The 14235-nt window shown below is 46.6% G+C and overlaps 1 protein-coding gene across 1 annotated transcript; it reads left to right on the top strand.

The window, feature by feature from the left end:
• Positions 1-3829: 3829 nt before the first annotated feature.
• adamts1 (ADAM metallopeptidase with thrombospondin type 1 motif, 1) lies at positions 3830-12286 on the top strand. The gene is made up of 8 exons (XM_021608966.3): positions 3830-5775; positions 6715-7058; positions 7303-7435; positions 7587-8044; positions 8524-8710; positions 9008-9186; positions 9658-9833; positions 10098-12286. The coding sequence occupies exons 1-8, from the start codon at positions 5151-5153 to the stop codon at positions 10834-10836; spliced, it is 2841 nt and encodes a 946-aa protein (XP_021464641.3). The 5' UTR covers positions 3830-5150; the 3' UTR covers positions 10837-12286.
• The last annotated feature ends 1949 nt before the right edge of the window (positions 12287-14235 follow it).

Genomic DNA, 14235 nt, shown 5'->3' with positions numbered 1-14235 from the left:
CCCGTCACCATGTGGTCAGAACTACTCCTGTTCGATCGTGTGACAATGCACTCATGTCAAATGAAACATACGGTAATCAGTCCCTTCGTGGACTGATATAAAATCCCAGTTCAATCATTTAAAAAATCATTATTGACAATGAATGGCGTTTTTGGTTTTGTCAATCAGAATTCCGAGCACGATGGCGACGGACAGCCAGACTACACCGGTCTACAGCAGTATAACAGCCAGGAGAGAAGAACGCAAAGACCATTTCCACTCTTTATGAAGAAGAGCGCAAACAACTGATAGGGGATTAAATGTATAACCATTATGAATCACAGCATAAGTCACAGTTAAGAAAGGCAACATAAAAACCTAGTTGGCTGCTGTTTAGTGTCACGCTCACCTCATGGAGTTCAGGGAAGACCATACACTTGCTCTTCCCTTCACTCTATTCAATGGCTGTACCTCATATACAGTGGCAAGAAAAAGTATGTGAACCCCCTTGGAATTACCTGGATTTCGGCATAAATGTGATCTCAAATTTGATCTGATCTTCATCCAAGTCGCAACACTAGACAAACACAGTGTGCTTAAACTAATAACACAAATGATTGTATTTTTCTTGTCTATATTGAATACATCATTTAAACATTCACATTGTAGGTTGGGAAAAGTACGTGAACCCCTAGTCTAATGACTTCTCCAAAAGAAGTCATTAGATTTTGGTTAGAGCTGCCCTGCCCCATAAAAAACACTCACAAAATCTGAGATTGCTATTCACAAGAAGCATTGCCTGATTTGAACCATACCTCGAACAAAATAGATCTCAGAAGACCTAAGATTAAGAATTGTTGCCTTGCATAAAGCTGGAAAGGGTTACAAAAGTATCTCTAAAAGTCAGTCCATGGTAAGTCAAATGCAGACATTTCAGCATTGTTGCTATTCTCCTTAGGCGTGGCCGTCCTACAAAGATGACTGCAAGAGCACAGTGCAGAATGCTCAATGAGGTTAAGAAGAATCCTAGAGTCTCAGCTAAAGACTAACAGAAATCTCTGGAAGATTCTAACATCTCTGTTGACGAGTCTATGACACGTAAAACATTAAACAAGAAAGGTGTTCATGGGAGGACACCACGGAAGAAGCCACTGCTGTCCAAAAAAACATTGCTACACGTCTGAAGTTTGCAAAAGAGGACCTGGATGTTCCACAACGCTACTGGCAAAATATTCTGTGCACAGATTAAACTAAAGCTGTGTTGTTTGGAAGGAACACACAACACTATGTGTGGAGAATAAAAGGCACAGCACACCAACATCAAAACCTCATCTCAACCGGCTGCTTTGATGCCTCTGCTTGCTATCATCGACGGAAAAATGTATTCCCAAGTTTATCAAGACATTTTGCAGGAGAATGTAAGGCTATCTGTCCGCCAATTGAAGTTGGGTGATGCAACAGGACAACAACCCAAAAGACAGAAGTAAATCAACAACAGAATGGCTTCAACAGAAGAAAATACGCCTTCTGGAGTGACCCAGTCAGTCCTGACCTCAACCTGATTGAGATGCTGTGGCATGACCTCAAGAGAGCAGTTCAAACCAGACATCCCAAGAATATTGTGGAACTGAAACAGTTTTGTAAAGAGGAATGGTCCAAAATTCCTCCTGACCGTTGTACAGGTCTGATCCGCAACCACAGAAAACATTTGGTTGAGGTTATTGCTGCCAAAGGTGGGTCAACCTGTTATTAAATCCAAGGGTTCACATACTTTTCCCACCCTACACTGTGAATGTTTACACGGTGTGTTCAATAAAGACATACAAAATTATAATTGTTTGTGTGTTATTAGTTTAAGCAGACTGTGTTTGTCTATTGTTGTGACTGAGATGAAGATCATATCAAATGATGTGACCAATTTTTTGCAGAAATCCAGGTAATTCTAAAGGGTTCACATGCTTTTTCTTCCCACTGTACCTGCATTTAGGTGTTGTCTTTCACTACAAGATTGATGACGATGATGATAGATAATTTTACCACAATCCCATGTCAGATTGAGAGTAGAAGTGTGTGCGTGTGTGCAGTGCTGGCATGCGTGCGTGCGTTTTCCCTGTTGCTATTTAAAAATACATCGAAAGAGCATAGGGCATACGGTATGATCCACTCCATGATGAGAAGGGGCGGATGGAGTGTGGTATGCCAAAGTGCAGACGCCACATTAGACAGACACGCACACACACACACGCCTACACACACCCACACACACTCTAGAATGTGGTCACATTCATTCTTTTTTTTATAGCCAATGGGGATGGAGTGTACTTATTAACCTTCACGCCCTCATGTAAATTAATATGTGTGATAAATGTGGTGTAGTGGACTCCATCTCTCCGTATGACACGTCCACGAAGGTAGCGCAATAACTGTTACTCCCTTAAGAAACTGACGTGTGTACAAGAGTCAGGGTGTAGCTGCATATGATATTATAGAATAGCCCTGACTCCCTTTACAGAGGCACTATGGGGTTCAGTGATCGCTCATTTCAAAGTTTACAAAATGGATGTAGCAATCCCAGATTGATATGTTCGTGTTGCTCCTCTCTAGGGACTAGCAAGAATGCTGTGGAGTCACCGTACGTCCCTATGGGGCCCTTGTAGACTGTACGAATTGATGGAAGTTCCAGTCCCGGTGGTACTGAGGTCTGAGAACACTGAGGTCAAATGTGATGTTGTGCTGCCATCTGCAGGCTATTGGGCTTTTGTAACCAATGAATGATCCTCACCAACACAATAATACTACATGACTTACGCCTTGCAAACTCTTTTCTGTGCCTAAATGAAACACCCAATACAAACAAGGCAACAACAACAGCCTATGGCCTTCACTTGTGTTCCCAAAATGCCATTGGCCCTCAGTACAAGTCATTTAGAGCTCGCAGAGATGCCAGATCCATTGAAGTATATGCCATCGAGCAGACTGCTTCATCCAACGCGACTTAGAGTTATGTATGCATACATTTTCGTATGGGTGGCCCCAGGAATTTAACCCAAAATCCTGCCGTTGCATGTGCAATGCTCTACCAACTGAGCCATACAGGACAAGATGTCATTCATAATATAGAATGAATTCAAAGATAATGGATTTTGGCAATCAAAGACCCCTCAAACAAAAATTGGGACTAAATGCCCCTCTATGCCACAGAGAGGTGTACAGTTGAGGCTGGTATCATGGCCCTGTTCATTTTATAACCCTATTTTTGATTTACAATCCCTAATGCCTCCATACCAGGGTTAATAAAGATAGAAATGATGGTCTTCCATACAACCAATTCATATTTTTTCCCCCTTACATGTGTGACATGCAAATGCTGAGCCAAAGGAGTCTAGTCTTACGTGGGACTAGCATGTGCCATGTATTGGATTTATGGCAGTAGTAGAGCCTTTGTTACTTTTTTCCACGGCCCACGTCTGACACCTGTTGGACTACTATGTCACTACAACTATTCCCTCTCCCCGACCTGTTGCGCTTAAGGTGGCCCATCACGAGTCTCCCCTCGAAACGGTAAATTAAATGCATACGATGGGCTCCAGCTAACGCGTTAAAAACGCATTTAGTGAATTGATTAGAAATGTTTCCCTCGTATACTTTACTTGCCAGGCCATACTCATAACAGACTCGCAGTTCACTAAGAGGCTGAGACCACCGTGTATGGCACTTTATCCATCTTATCTCTTGATCTTTATCTCTTGGCTATTGGTGTTCCTGCACTGTACCTGTGACGTCTCGTTTTGTTCCCGTACGGTATGTACCACTTGTCTGTCCTGTCATCTGGGTGAATAGACTAACATGCACATGTAAATAGACTTACCATACATAGACACGGTTGGGTTTAGTCTTTTATTGGTGTGTCATGTATCATTATTCAAACGTGATCTATAATACCTAGCAAATATTTACTCGGTCACTGGGAGGGGGCGAGTAATCCGGGGATAATTCGTTTGGAAAGGTTCCAGAGTACTGGATTTACACAAGTGATGAGGTTTGCACCATATGTTTGAGAAGGGGAGCTGGGAAGACGAGCGCTGGGAGGGGAGGGGGTGTCCGTCCACGGAGAGGGGCCCTAGCCTCGGAGGATTGAGTGGCGAAGGAGATACGTCCAAGAGACTATTCCACCTTAAGAACCCACCGGCCCCTCTGAGCTCCCTCTCCCCGAAGAGCTACGGAAACCCGCCAGGCCGCCACCGCGCACAGCTCGCTTGGCACTGAGGCTATGCAAACGTCGTTTGACTCCTCGCTCCCCGTATCGAGCCCCGGTGCGATGGTTGCCATGTCTGACCTGCTATCCCCACATCTCCAGTTTCACAGACACCACAACACTGCCACAGATAAACCACTGCCACCTTCATGAAGTGTAATTTACGTTCAACGTGTGGGTATAGCCTATAGGATATATGAGCACAGCGTAAAAGTAGCAGGGGAGAAAAGTATGAGAGTTTTTAGTGTAAATTATGAGAACGTTTAGGGGGAGGACGGGGGTATGGGGAGAGGAGTGAGGGCTGTAGTCCCGCCTACAAGCAGAGCAGGGGAAAAAAAATGTTCTGGGCCAAACGCGTCCCACTCCACATTGATTGATTATTATGGCACGTCTCTATGTCTGCGTTTTGTTGCGCACGAGATTTCGTCTCTAAAAGATCAAAGGGGCTTCAGGAAGGGGTGGTCCTGAGTAGGGGGATATATAGGGAGCCGGGGTCTGTCCGTCTTTAAGGCAAAATCAGAGCAGAAACTAGACGGCACAGTAGAAAAAAACCTTCGCCCGAAGTCACATAGAAACTCAAACAGCTGTTGAGTATTCAAGAGAGGGCTGAAAGAAACACCAACGTCCCGAAGAGTTGGAATTTATCTACTGCTGAGCTTTTTTCGACCAAGAGAATATAAGACTCGAGCTTGAAGCAACAAGACATGAAGTCTGAGCTGTAGACTATTTTGAATGGGTTTTGCACTGGATTTGTTTCCGTTTTAGTTTTTTTTACACTTACACAATTTCTGGAGGTGTTTTAGTTCTTGGACTGATATTTTTTAGTAATAAGTGGAGTCTTTTACGGATTTTACTTGCTTCCGCCAGACACTTCAATATCATTTTATCTTTCAGTTTGAAGGGTTTGACGCGGAATATGATGTGGTTCGTTTGCGTCTCGTTCTGTTTGATTACCGCTCTGTGCGTGAGCGCGGCGCACGGCACATGGGAGGAAAGTACAGTTGTACCGGTCAGACTCGACCCGGTTCGGCCGGAGAGGGAAGCCGAGCAGGGCCGGACCCTTTCGGTAGAGGAGCGAGAGAAGGAGTCGGAGATGCGGGTCTACCGGTTGGACGTATTTGGCAAACGGGTGGTCTTGGAGCTAGAGCCGGACCAGACCTTCCTGGCACCTGGGTTTGTGTTCCATGTGGTGGGGAGCCCGGAGTTGCAGGCGCAGCGGGAATCTGACAGCAGCACAGCCGAGACTCAGTGCTTCTTCTCGGGCACGGTGAACGGGGAGGAGGACTCCGCAGCTGCGCTCAACCTGTGCCACGGACTACGGGGCGGCTTCTACCTCCAAGGTGAAGAGTACTTCATCTATCCCAATAATTCGACTGATGCACAGCCTATTGATGGGGACCTCCACCTCATTCGCCGGAGAGGTCAGGCATCTTTTGCAGAGGAGAGCAGCTCAAAGTGTGGGGTCAACGAGGACGAGGACAGGTTGCCAGAGAATCAGGAGACAAAAGTAGACCATGGAACCACTAACTCAGACCACGCAGGTATGCATTAACACTTATAAAACATTTGCCGTGGGTCCATTTAGGAATATGCTGACTTTAAATCATATTCATAGGCCTACATCTCTTTTAGTAAGAAAAAAACATAAGCCAAGCTGTTGCAGATAGTCACTTAGTTGTGTTGTGTGTCTACATCATGTATGGCAAACGAAAGGGACTCTGGCCGGATTCCTGTACCAGCCGTGTCCTGGGGCTTCAATTTCTGGAACGGGTAGAATTTAGCCTTGAGGATTTGTCTATCCAAACTACCTCATCTTCTGTCTTGGAGTGATGCGTAAAATACTACTTTTACGCAAACATCTGAGCCTCTAATAATTGCACACAGCGAAGGCTATATATTTAAAAGTTGAGGTAAGGGTGGATAAGTCGATACTTTGACCGGTGCACAGCTAGGGTTAACGGGGAATGGGCTCAGCTTTGACAGTATACGCAGGCAAGGGGAGAAGGGGGAGGGTAAAGGCTCGGAGGAAGTGAGCGGGGAGTGACCGAGGGAGGGAGGAACGGGCCGGGCACGGGGGCTGGTGGAAACTAGTCTCGCCGCTTCCTGGTACTGCACGTTGCAGGTCAGCACTGTCAGACATTTTCCCAGATTTTTTTTCCTCCCCTCTCACATATAATTTCCGCCCAGTGAAGGTAAATTTGGGAATGTAGTCCTCAGGAAGAGACGCCCATACAGAGAAAACGATTTCACGTGAAATTTCACAGATGAACTCATGTAAAAACGTGTTTGTTGTTACAACTCAAATAAAATCACTTGTGACCACTCAGATATTTGCCATAAGCAATTTGACATTTCATCTTCAAGTCTCTCATCTCTAATCAGACTGTTTACAGACTAACAGTTCATCATCATCTGTCTTAAATGTCTGACTCTAGGCCAGTTTGTCTCACCTCTCTCGATTCTTCTCTCTTTCCATCCAGCCCACCACCAGCGGTCCAAGCGCTTCGTGTCCACGCCCCGCTTCGTGGAGATCATGATAGTGGCCGATCAGTCCATGGCCGAGTTCCACGGTGCCGGGCTCAAGCCCTACCTGCTCACCATCATGGCGGTGGCATCGCGCCTCTACCGCCACCCCACCATCCACAACTCCATCAGCCTAGCCGTGGTCAAGCTCTTGGTTGTCTACGAGGAGGAGAGCGGCCCCCAGGTGTCGTCTAACGCTGCCCTGACCCTCCGCAACTTCTGCCAGTGGCAGCGGCAGCACAACCCGCCCAGCGACCGCCACCCAGAGCACTACGACACGGCCGTGCTCTTCACCCGAACGGTATGTTGTTTTTGTGTTTTAACACTATTTTCACAATGTTTTTACACCGATGTTTACTGTGGTAACAGGCAACGCCTTCACAACTACTTGGTTGCTTTCCAAATGGCACCCATTTTGCTATATAGCTCACTACTTTTGATTTGAAACAGGGTTCTGCTTTATGGTATGGGTTCTGTGTCTGTGTGTGTATGTGGGAAAGCAGTGAGTTTGACAGATGTATTTTGTCCCTTCTCACCCCCTATAGGACCTGTGCGGCGCCCACTCCTGTGACACGCTAGGCATGGCGGATGTGGGCACGGTGTGCGACCCGGAGAGGAGCTGCTCCATCATCGAGGACGACGGGTTGCAGGCGGCATTCACCGTGGCACACGAACTCGGTAAGATGCCACCCTGATGACAAGCTGACACATATGCACCACACATTCACATCTCTGTCACTAGCCACACACAGTACACATCTCGTCTCTCAGTCCCAAACCAACCCCTTGTCTCCCCTCTCTCCATTCCTCCCTCTCTTTTGTGCCTTAGGCCACGTGTTCAACATGCCCCACGATGATTCCAAGCAGTGTGCCAGCGTCAACGGTGACCATTGGGGCTCGCACATGATGGCATCCACCCTGTCCAACCTGGACCAACTCCAGCCCTGGTCGCCTTGCTCCGCCCTCATGGTCACCTCCTTCATGGACAACGGACACGGCCAGTGCCTCTTGGACAAGCCCCAAAAGTCCCAGCCGCTGCCTGCCACGCTACCCGGAACCGTGTACGACGCTGACCGCCAATGTCGCCTGACCTTCGGGGAGGAGTCACAGCACTGTCCCGACCTGAGTACCACATGTGTGGCACTCTGGTGCACAGTGACCACAACCAACGGACTGCTGGTCTGTCAGACCAAGAACTTCCCGTGGGCTGATGGGACGCTGTGTGGCCATGACAGCTTCTGCCTGGCGGGACATTGTCTGAGCAAGACGGAGGCCGCTCGTCACCAGGTGGGTGTTAACACTGTTATAACACAGCCCTATGACAAAGTCTTAAAGTCTATGGGAGTGATGGAATTGGTCCATTGGGGGGAAAGGAAGTATAATGCAGCTTTGGGATTGGCTAGTTTGAGCTACATTGGATTAGGTCCAATGTTATGTCTTTTGTTTTACATATCAGGCTAGCTATAGGAGTGTTGAAATGTTATAGGACACTCAAACTCAAATCTGGACCTTGAAGCCAGTTCCACTGCCTTATTATCAGAGACTGATTTTGACCAAGGACATCAGGTGTGTGCAATTAATTATGAGGTAGAACAGAAAACCAGCAGGCTCCGGACTTCATAGGGTAAGAGTTGAGTACCCCTTATAGGGGCTAAAGTGTGTGTAACTATTAGCTTTTTAGCTATTGGACTACCTATAGGACGATTGAAGTGTTATATGGGCTAGTGTGTGACTATGAATGACGATGATGTCGTCTCCTGTTGCAGACTCCAGTCAACGGTGCCTGGGGAGTATGGGGACCATGGGGAGACTGTTCCCGTACCTGCGACGGAGGGGTGCAGTACTCCTTCAGGGACTGTGATAACCCTCTGCCCAAAAACGGGGGCAAGTACTGTGAGGGCAAGAGGATCCAATATCGCTCCTGTAACACAGAAATCTGCCCTGGTAGCAATGGTAAGAGCCTCTACTAGCCACACTTATGACATACTTAGTTCATGCTTATTACATAGCTGATACACTAATTACCCTCATTACCCATACATATTCATATATTTATACTTTGAAATTATACAACCTTATTTAGACACATAGGCCACTGACTTGCATATTGTACCCATACTTATACTTTCGACACGTTCGAGAATAGCCATATTTGAATTTCACGGCCTACTGTAAAGTTAACATAAGGCTCAAACTAATCTAACAGTGAATATCACACCTCTCTCGCTCTTCATCCCTCTTTCTCTGTAGGTGTGTCGTTCCGCGAGGAGCAGTGTCTGGCCCACAACGATATTTCGTCACAGGTCTCATTCGGTTCGGGAGAGGGCGTGGAGTGGGTTCCCAAATATGCCGGCGTCTCGCCCAAAGACCGCTGCAAGCTGGTGTGCCGGGCCAAGGGCACAGGCTACTTCTTCATTCTGAAACCCAAGGTAAGTGAGGTCACACCACAGATACTTTTGCAAAAATGTAGACAAACACTGTCTATGCTAGCTAGACTAGCTAACACGGCCTAGGCTAACTAGGCTAATATTGTCTAGGCTAACACTGTCTCTAGGCTAACTAGGCTAAGCTAATGCTGTCTAGGCAAACTAGCCTAACACTTTCTAGGCTAACTAGGCTAACACTGTCTCTAGGCTAACTAGACTAACACTGTCTCTAGGCTGACTAGACTAACACTGTCTCTAGGCTAAGTAGGCTAACACTGTCTCTAGGCTAACTAGGCTAATACTGTCTAGGCTAACACTGTCTCTAGGCTAACTAGGCTAAGCTAATGCTGTCTAGGCAAACTAGCCTAACACTGTCTCTAGGCTAAGTAGGCTAACACTGTCTCTAGGCTAACTAGACTAAGCTAATGCTGTCTGGGATAACTAGGCTAACATTTGTTTCTCTGCAACCGTCAGGTGGCTGACGGTACTCCCTGCAGCCCGGACTCCACCTCAGTGTGTGTGCAGGGTCAGTGTGTGAAGGCGGGCTGTGACCGAATCATCGGGTCCAGCCGTCGCTTCGACAAGTGCGGCGTGTGTGGAGGCAACGGCTCAACCTGCAAGAAAGTGTCGGGTGCCCTGGAGCGTGCCAGGTGAGAACATTGACCTATGACCTCAAAACAGCCATCTTTGACTAGAAATTACTGTTTTCTAGTTGAACCCATTTACTAACTTTTACTACAGTCTGTAGAATCCTATTTTTCTCTAATTAATCTATCTCTATCACTCTAAACCTCTTAGCCCTGCCATCTCTTTTTAACCCAGTCTCTTACTCTTACAATTAACTTAACTCTTACACTTATGCATAACTTTTTATCATTGGCTATGTTTGACCCTTGTGTTTTTCTGCCCCTCAGGCCTGGTTACCAGAACGTCGTGACCATCCCCGCTGGCGCCACTCACCTGGACGTGAAGCAACGTGCCCCCGGTGGTGGTCGCCATGACAACAGCTACCTGGCAGTATTGCGCCAGGACGGCACCTACCTCTTGAACGGCGACTACAAGCTGATGACTCTCGAAACAGACATCGCCCTCAAGGGGGCGTTGCTACGATACAGCGGTAGCTCCGCCTCCCTGGAGCGTCTACGCAGCTTCTCGCCCCTCCCCGAGGCCCTGACCATCCAGGTATTGTCTGTAGGCGACTCGCCCCGTCCCCGTGTCAAATACAGCTACTTTGCCCCGAGGCCCGCTTTGGCGCCACCTAGTGGTGGAACGGTGGCACGCCGCCAGTCCATCAATGCCATCCGGGAGCTGGGGGACGCTGAGTGGACCCTGCGGGAGTGGGGCCCATGCTCGCAGAGCTGTGGGGGCGGTACTCAACAGAGGGAGGTGCTGTGTCTGGATCCCCAGGGGCGGCCATCGCGGGAGTGCCCGGAGGAGCTGCGCCCGTTGGCTTCACGCCCTTGTGCCACACAACCCTGTCCTTCATGGTTCCTGGGGGAGTGGTCGGCGTGCTCCAAGAGCTGTGGCCGTGGGTTCCGCAAGCGCCCGCTACGCTGCGTGGGACACAACGGGCGTACGCTCGCCGACGAGAGCTGCGACCCCAAAGACAGGCCTCGACCTCTGCTGGACTTGTGCAACCAGAGCACCTGCTAAGACTGTCGGGACTCACCTCATTATTACGTCCCTGAAGAACAGCTCATGGAAGAAAGAAAGAAAGAAAGAAAGAAAGAAAGAAAGAAAGAAAGAAAGAAAGAAAGAAAGAAAGAAAGAAAGAAAGAAAGAAAGAAAGAAAGAAAGAATGAAAAGGACTAAAACAACCATATCATCATGAACTTTGCGCCTGATAATACATTGACCAATCATGAGAATGTTTACATCCCAAGCAGAGTGCTTTCGGGGGTGTTTTCGGGGGGTCCAATGTGGCCGACTGATTGACTGACACTGCAGAGCCAACAACCTCTCTCTCAACTCCCTCCAGCTACTTTGAGGGTAGACTTTAGTATTGTTTGGGTCTGCTCCGTGCTACTGCCACCCCTAGAACACCACACAGACTTGGTGCAGCTGCCCACTGGGCTGGCATGGGGGCACAATGCAGGCACACTGGGACCTTCTCCCTCTCTCTACACCCATGTCAGTGGAGCTGAGATGGAGGAAGAGTTTAAGTGGACACTTCTCTTTCGAAAAAGCATGCTGCTTTAGGTGCCAATGACATGCTTTTGTTTGTGTGTGCGGTGGTGTGTGTGTGTGTGTGTGTGTGTGTGTGTGTGTGTGTGTGTGTGTGTGTGTGTGTGTGTGTGTGTGTGTGTGTGTGTGTGTGTGTGTGTGTGTGTGTGTGTGTGTGTGCGTGTGTGTGTGCGTGCGTGTGCGCGTGTGTGGGCTGTCTGTCCTAGCTGGACTGGACAGACATCTTGGGGGGACTATATATGCCAGATGTATCACTGTACAGAATTGGCTACCTTGGGGTGAGGATGTATATGTATTAGAAACAAATGAATGGTCTCACTGCCACACATTCCACTCCCTGTATCGGTTGGAGGCACTCCCTGTTTCAAAGGTTGCAGAACAAAAGACAATCTGAATTGTCCCTCCTAATCCATACAACTTTGTACGCAACCAAACTAACTCAATACAGTTCATTTCAATCAACTTCGGGTCATTCCTGAACAAGTTGGTATGTGCTGCTAACATTCCAGTAGAATCTCCCAATAGACTCGTTCCAATAGACGTATTATTCAAAATGCATCCCGGACTGAACAAAACCAATTTCAAAGCCATATCACTCGGCCCCGCCCCAGACCAAAGAGGTGTGTGAGCAAGCGAACACGCGTGTGTGTGGCTTCTCTCCTGCTACTACTTCATAAGTAAGTCTCTCCTGCCTTCCGAGAAGGTTTCTTTTTTTTTGATGATGATGACGTTTTGTACAGAATATCCAAACATAATTTATTTTTGTTAAATATAATCTTGTTGCTTTTTTATTATTATTGTTGTATTTTTTATTTGTTATTGTATTGAAATAACAGAAGGATGTAGAGTATATAGAGTATTTATACAGTATTATATATATGGTCCTAGGTTTATGAATAAAGTATCACGTTGACCTATACACTGTTGTCACGAGTGTGGTGTGTCTTGGTATTCTTACGCATCCCTACACACACACAGCTCAATAGATTCGACTCTATACATACACCTCAATCTATTCCACTCTATGCGCGTGCACACACACACTCACACACGCACAAACATACTCACAAACATGGCCCTCATCAGCAAATATATGGTGGGATTTGTGTAATAAACATAATCCCCTTATATACTCATATGTCTGATCATGTCTCTCTTATGGACAATGTGTAATAAACATATTTTCCACTGGGTGGCAGTGTTTCAGTGGCCCCTCCGGACTTCCTCTGGGTCTCAGGATAGGAATGCTGATCTCAAATCAGTACCCCCTGTCCATGTAATCTTATGCATTATGATCTCAGCACTCCTATACAGGCTCTGATGTATTATCAGTTTAGCCTTTTAGTCAATAATGAATTAATAGATAACATAGACAGCAGGAACCTGATCCTAGATCAGTACACTTATTCTGAGAAGCTTTATGAATACGGCCCCTGATGTAGGATTTGCAAAATAAATTGTCCATAATGAATAAGATTCTATAGACAGCAGAGACCAGATCCTAGATCAGCACTCCTACTTTGAGACGTTTTGTGATTGCGGGCCAAGACTCAAAGGAAGTCATTACGCTGTAATTATGGGAGAAGAAGACTCCAACATCACTGTCATTTGGGTAACACCATAATGGTCTCATTTAAAATGGCACCCTATTCCCTATGTAGTGCCCTACTTTTGACTGACCAGGGCCCACATGGCTCCGGTCAATAGTAGTGCACTGTAAAGGGAAGAGGGTGCCATTTGGGACGCACATAATGTGGCAGCAGATTCTGTAAACAACAGGTTTGCAGAACAGAAAAAGAATATCCTGAATCTGTATTACCTCTAAGTTTAGCTTATGTTGATTATAAGAAAAAAAGAGCCAAAGAAGGGAAAGGAAAAGAGGTGCCCAAACCGTTAAAGCTCAATGCTAACTTGTCCGCATTACAGTGATAAATGTTTCAACCCCTGAAAAGACAGACTTGCAATTTATCTAAAGAGCATTTCAAATCTACTACCACAGAGTCTCTGTATAGGATTAGATATATTCAATGCTGTGCTCTTCCCATAAGCACTGTGGAGTTGCCACTAAGGTAGCCTACCACATTTGTGTTGCTGTCTGTTGTTGCCAATGGAAAATGTTTATTTCCTTGGGAACTGGGACTTTATAGAATACAATTACACTATTGTTGGTACTTATGTTGAGTTTTCCCATCTCTGCCTGCTGGTGCAAGACAAAAGGCAAAAACTCCCACCAACAACACCCAATTAATTAACTGCCTAAAACCCCTGACATCTGTGAGCAATTATGAATGGGTGGCATTTCTGTAAAAGTCACGGTTCCCTATGAAATTAAATATGATCCAACAGAATAGTAACGTGGGAGTTGAAGATTGCACTTCCTGCAATAAAGCTGTCATAAGAATGACACGATGCCACTCTGAGGTGTAGGGTGAAGTTGCCCCTAGTCTACGGTCGTGGGTCAGTTTAGCATTTCCCCCACTAACGGTTAAGGTTATGATTGGGGATGGGGAAGCTGATCCTAGATCTGCACCTAGAGGAAACTTCAACTAGAACTCATGCATTACATTTTTAGAATGAATCTATCTATATCTCCAAGCTCCTCTTTCATGCATCATGGCAAAGCCAAACCTGCGATTCACGCTTATTCCGTCTTTATTAGCATTGGAATATATATTCGTAATAAAGAGATACTGGACTGTTCTCGCCGAAAACAATTAGTATTTTATGCAGAATGAGTGGCAATATATGAAGGCATAACCATGTTTGACTGTCACACAAGGTAAATAGGGATAGGCTGATTAAAGATTGTGTTTGAGAGGGGGGGGGGGGGGGGGTCATTCAAGCCTACACACTTGAGAAACCCATTTA

The sequence above is a fragment of the Oncorhynchus mykiss genome, chromosome 7, assembly GCF_057628025.1.
Source record: "Oncorhynchus mykiss isolate SJ-2025 chromosome 7, ASM5762802v1, whole genome shotgun sequence".
NCBI classification, from domain to species: domain Eukaryota; kingdom Metazoa; phylum Chordata; class Actinopteri; order Salmoniformes; family Salmonidae; genus Oncorhynchus; species Oncorhynchus mykiss.
Note: the sequence above shows the minus strand (reverse complement) of the source record. Positions and strands in the feature narration are given on the sequence as shown.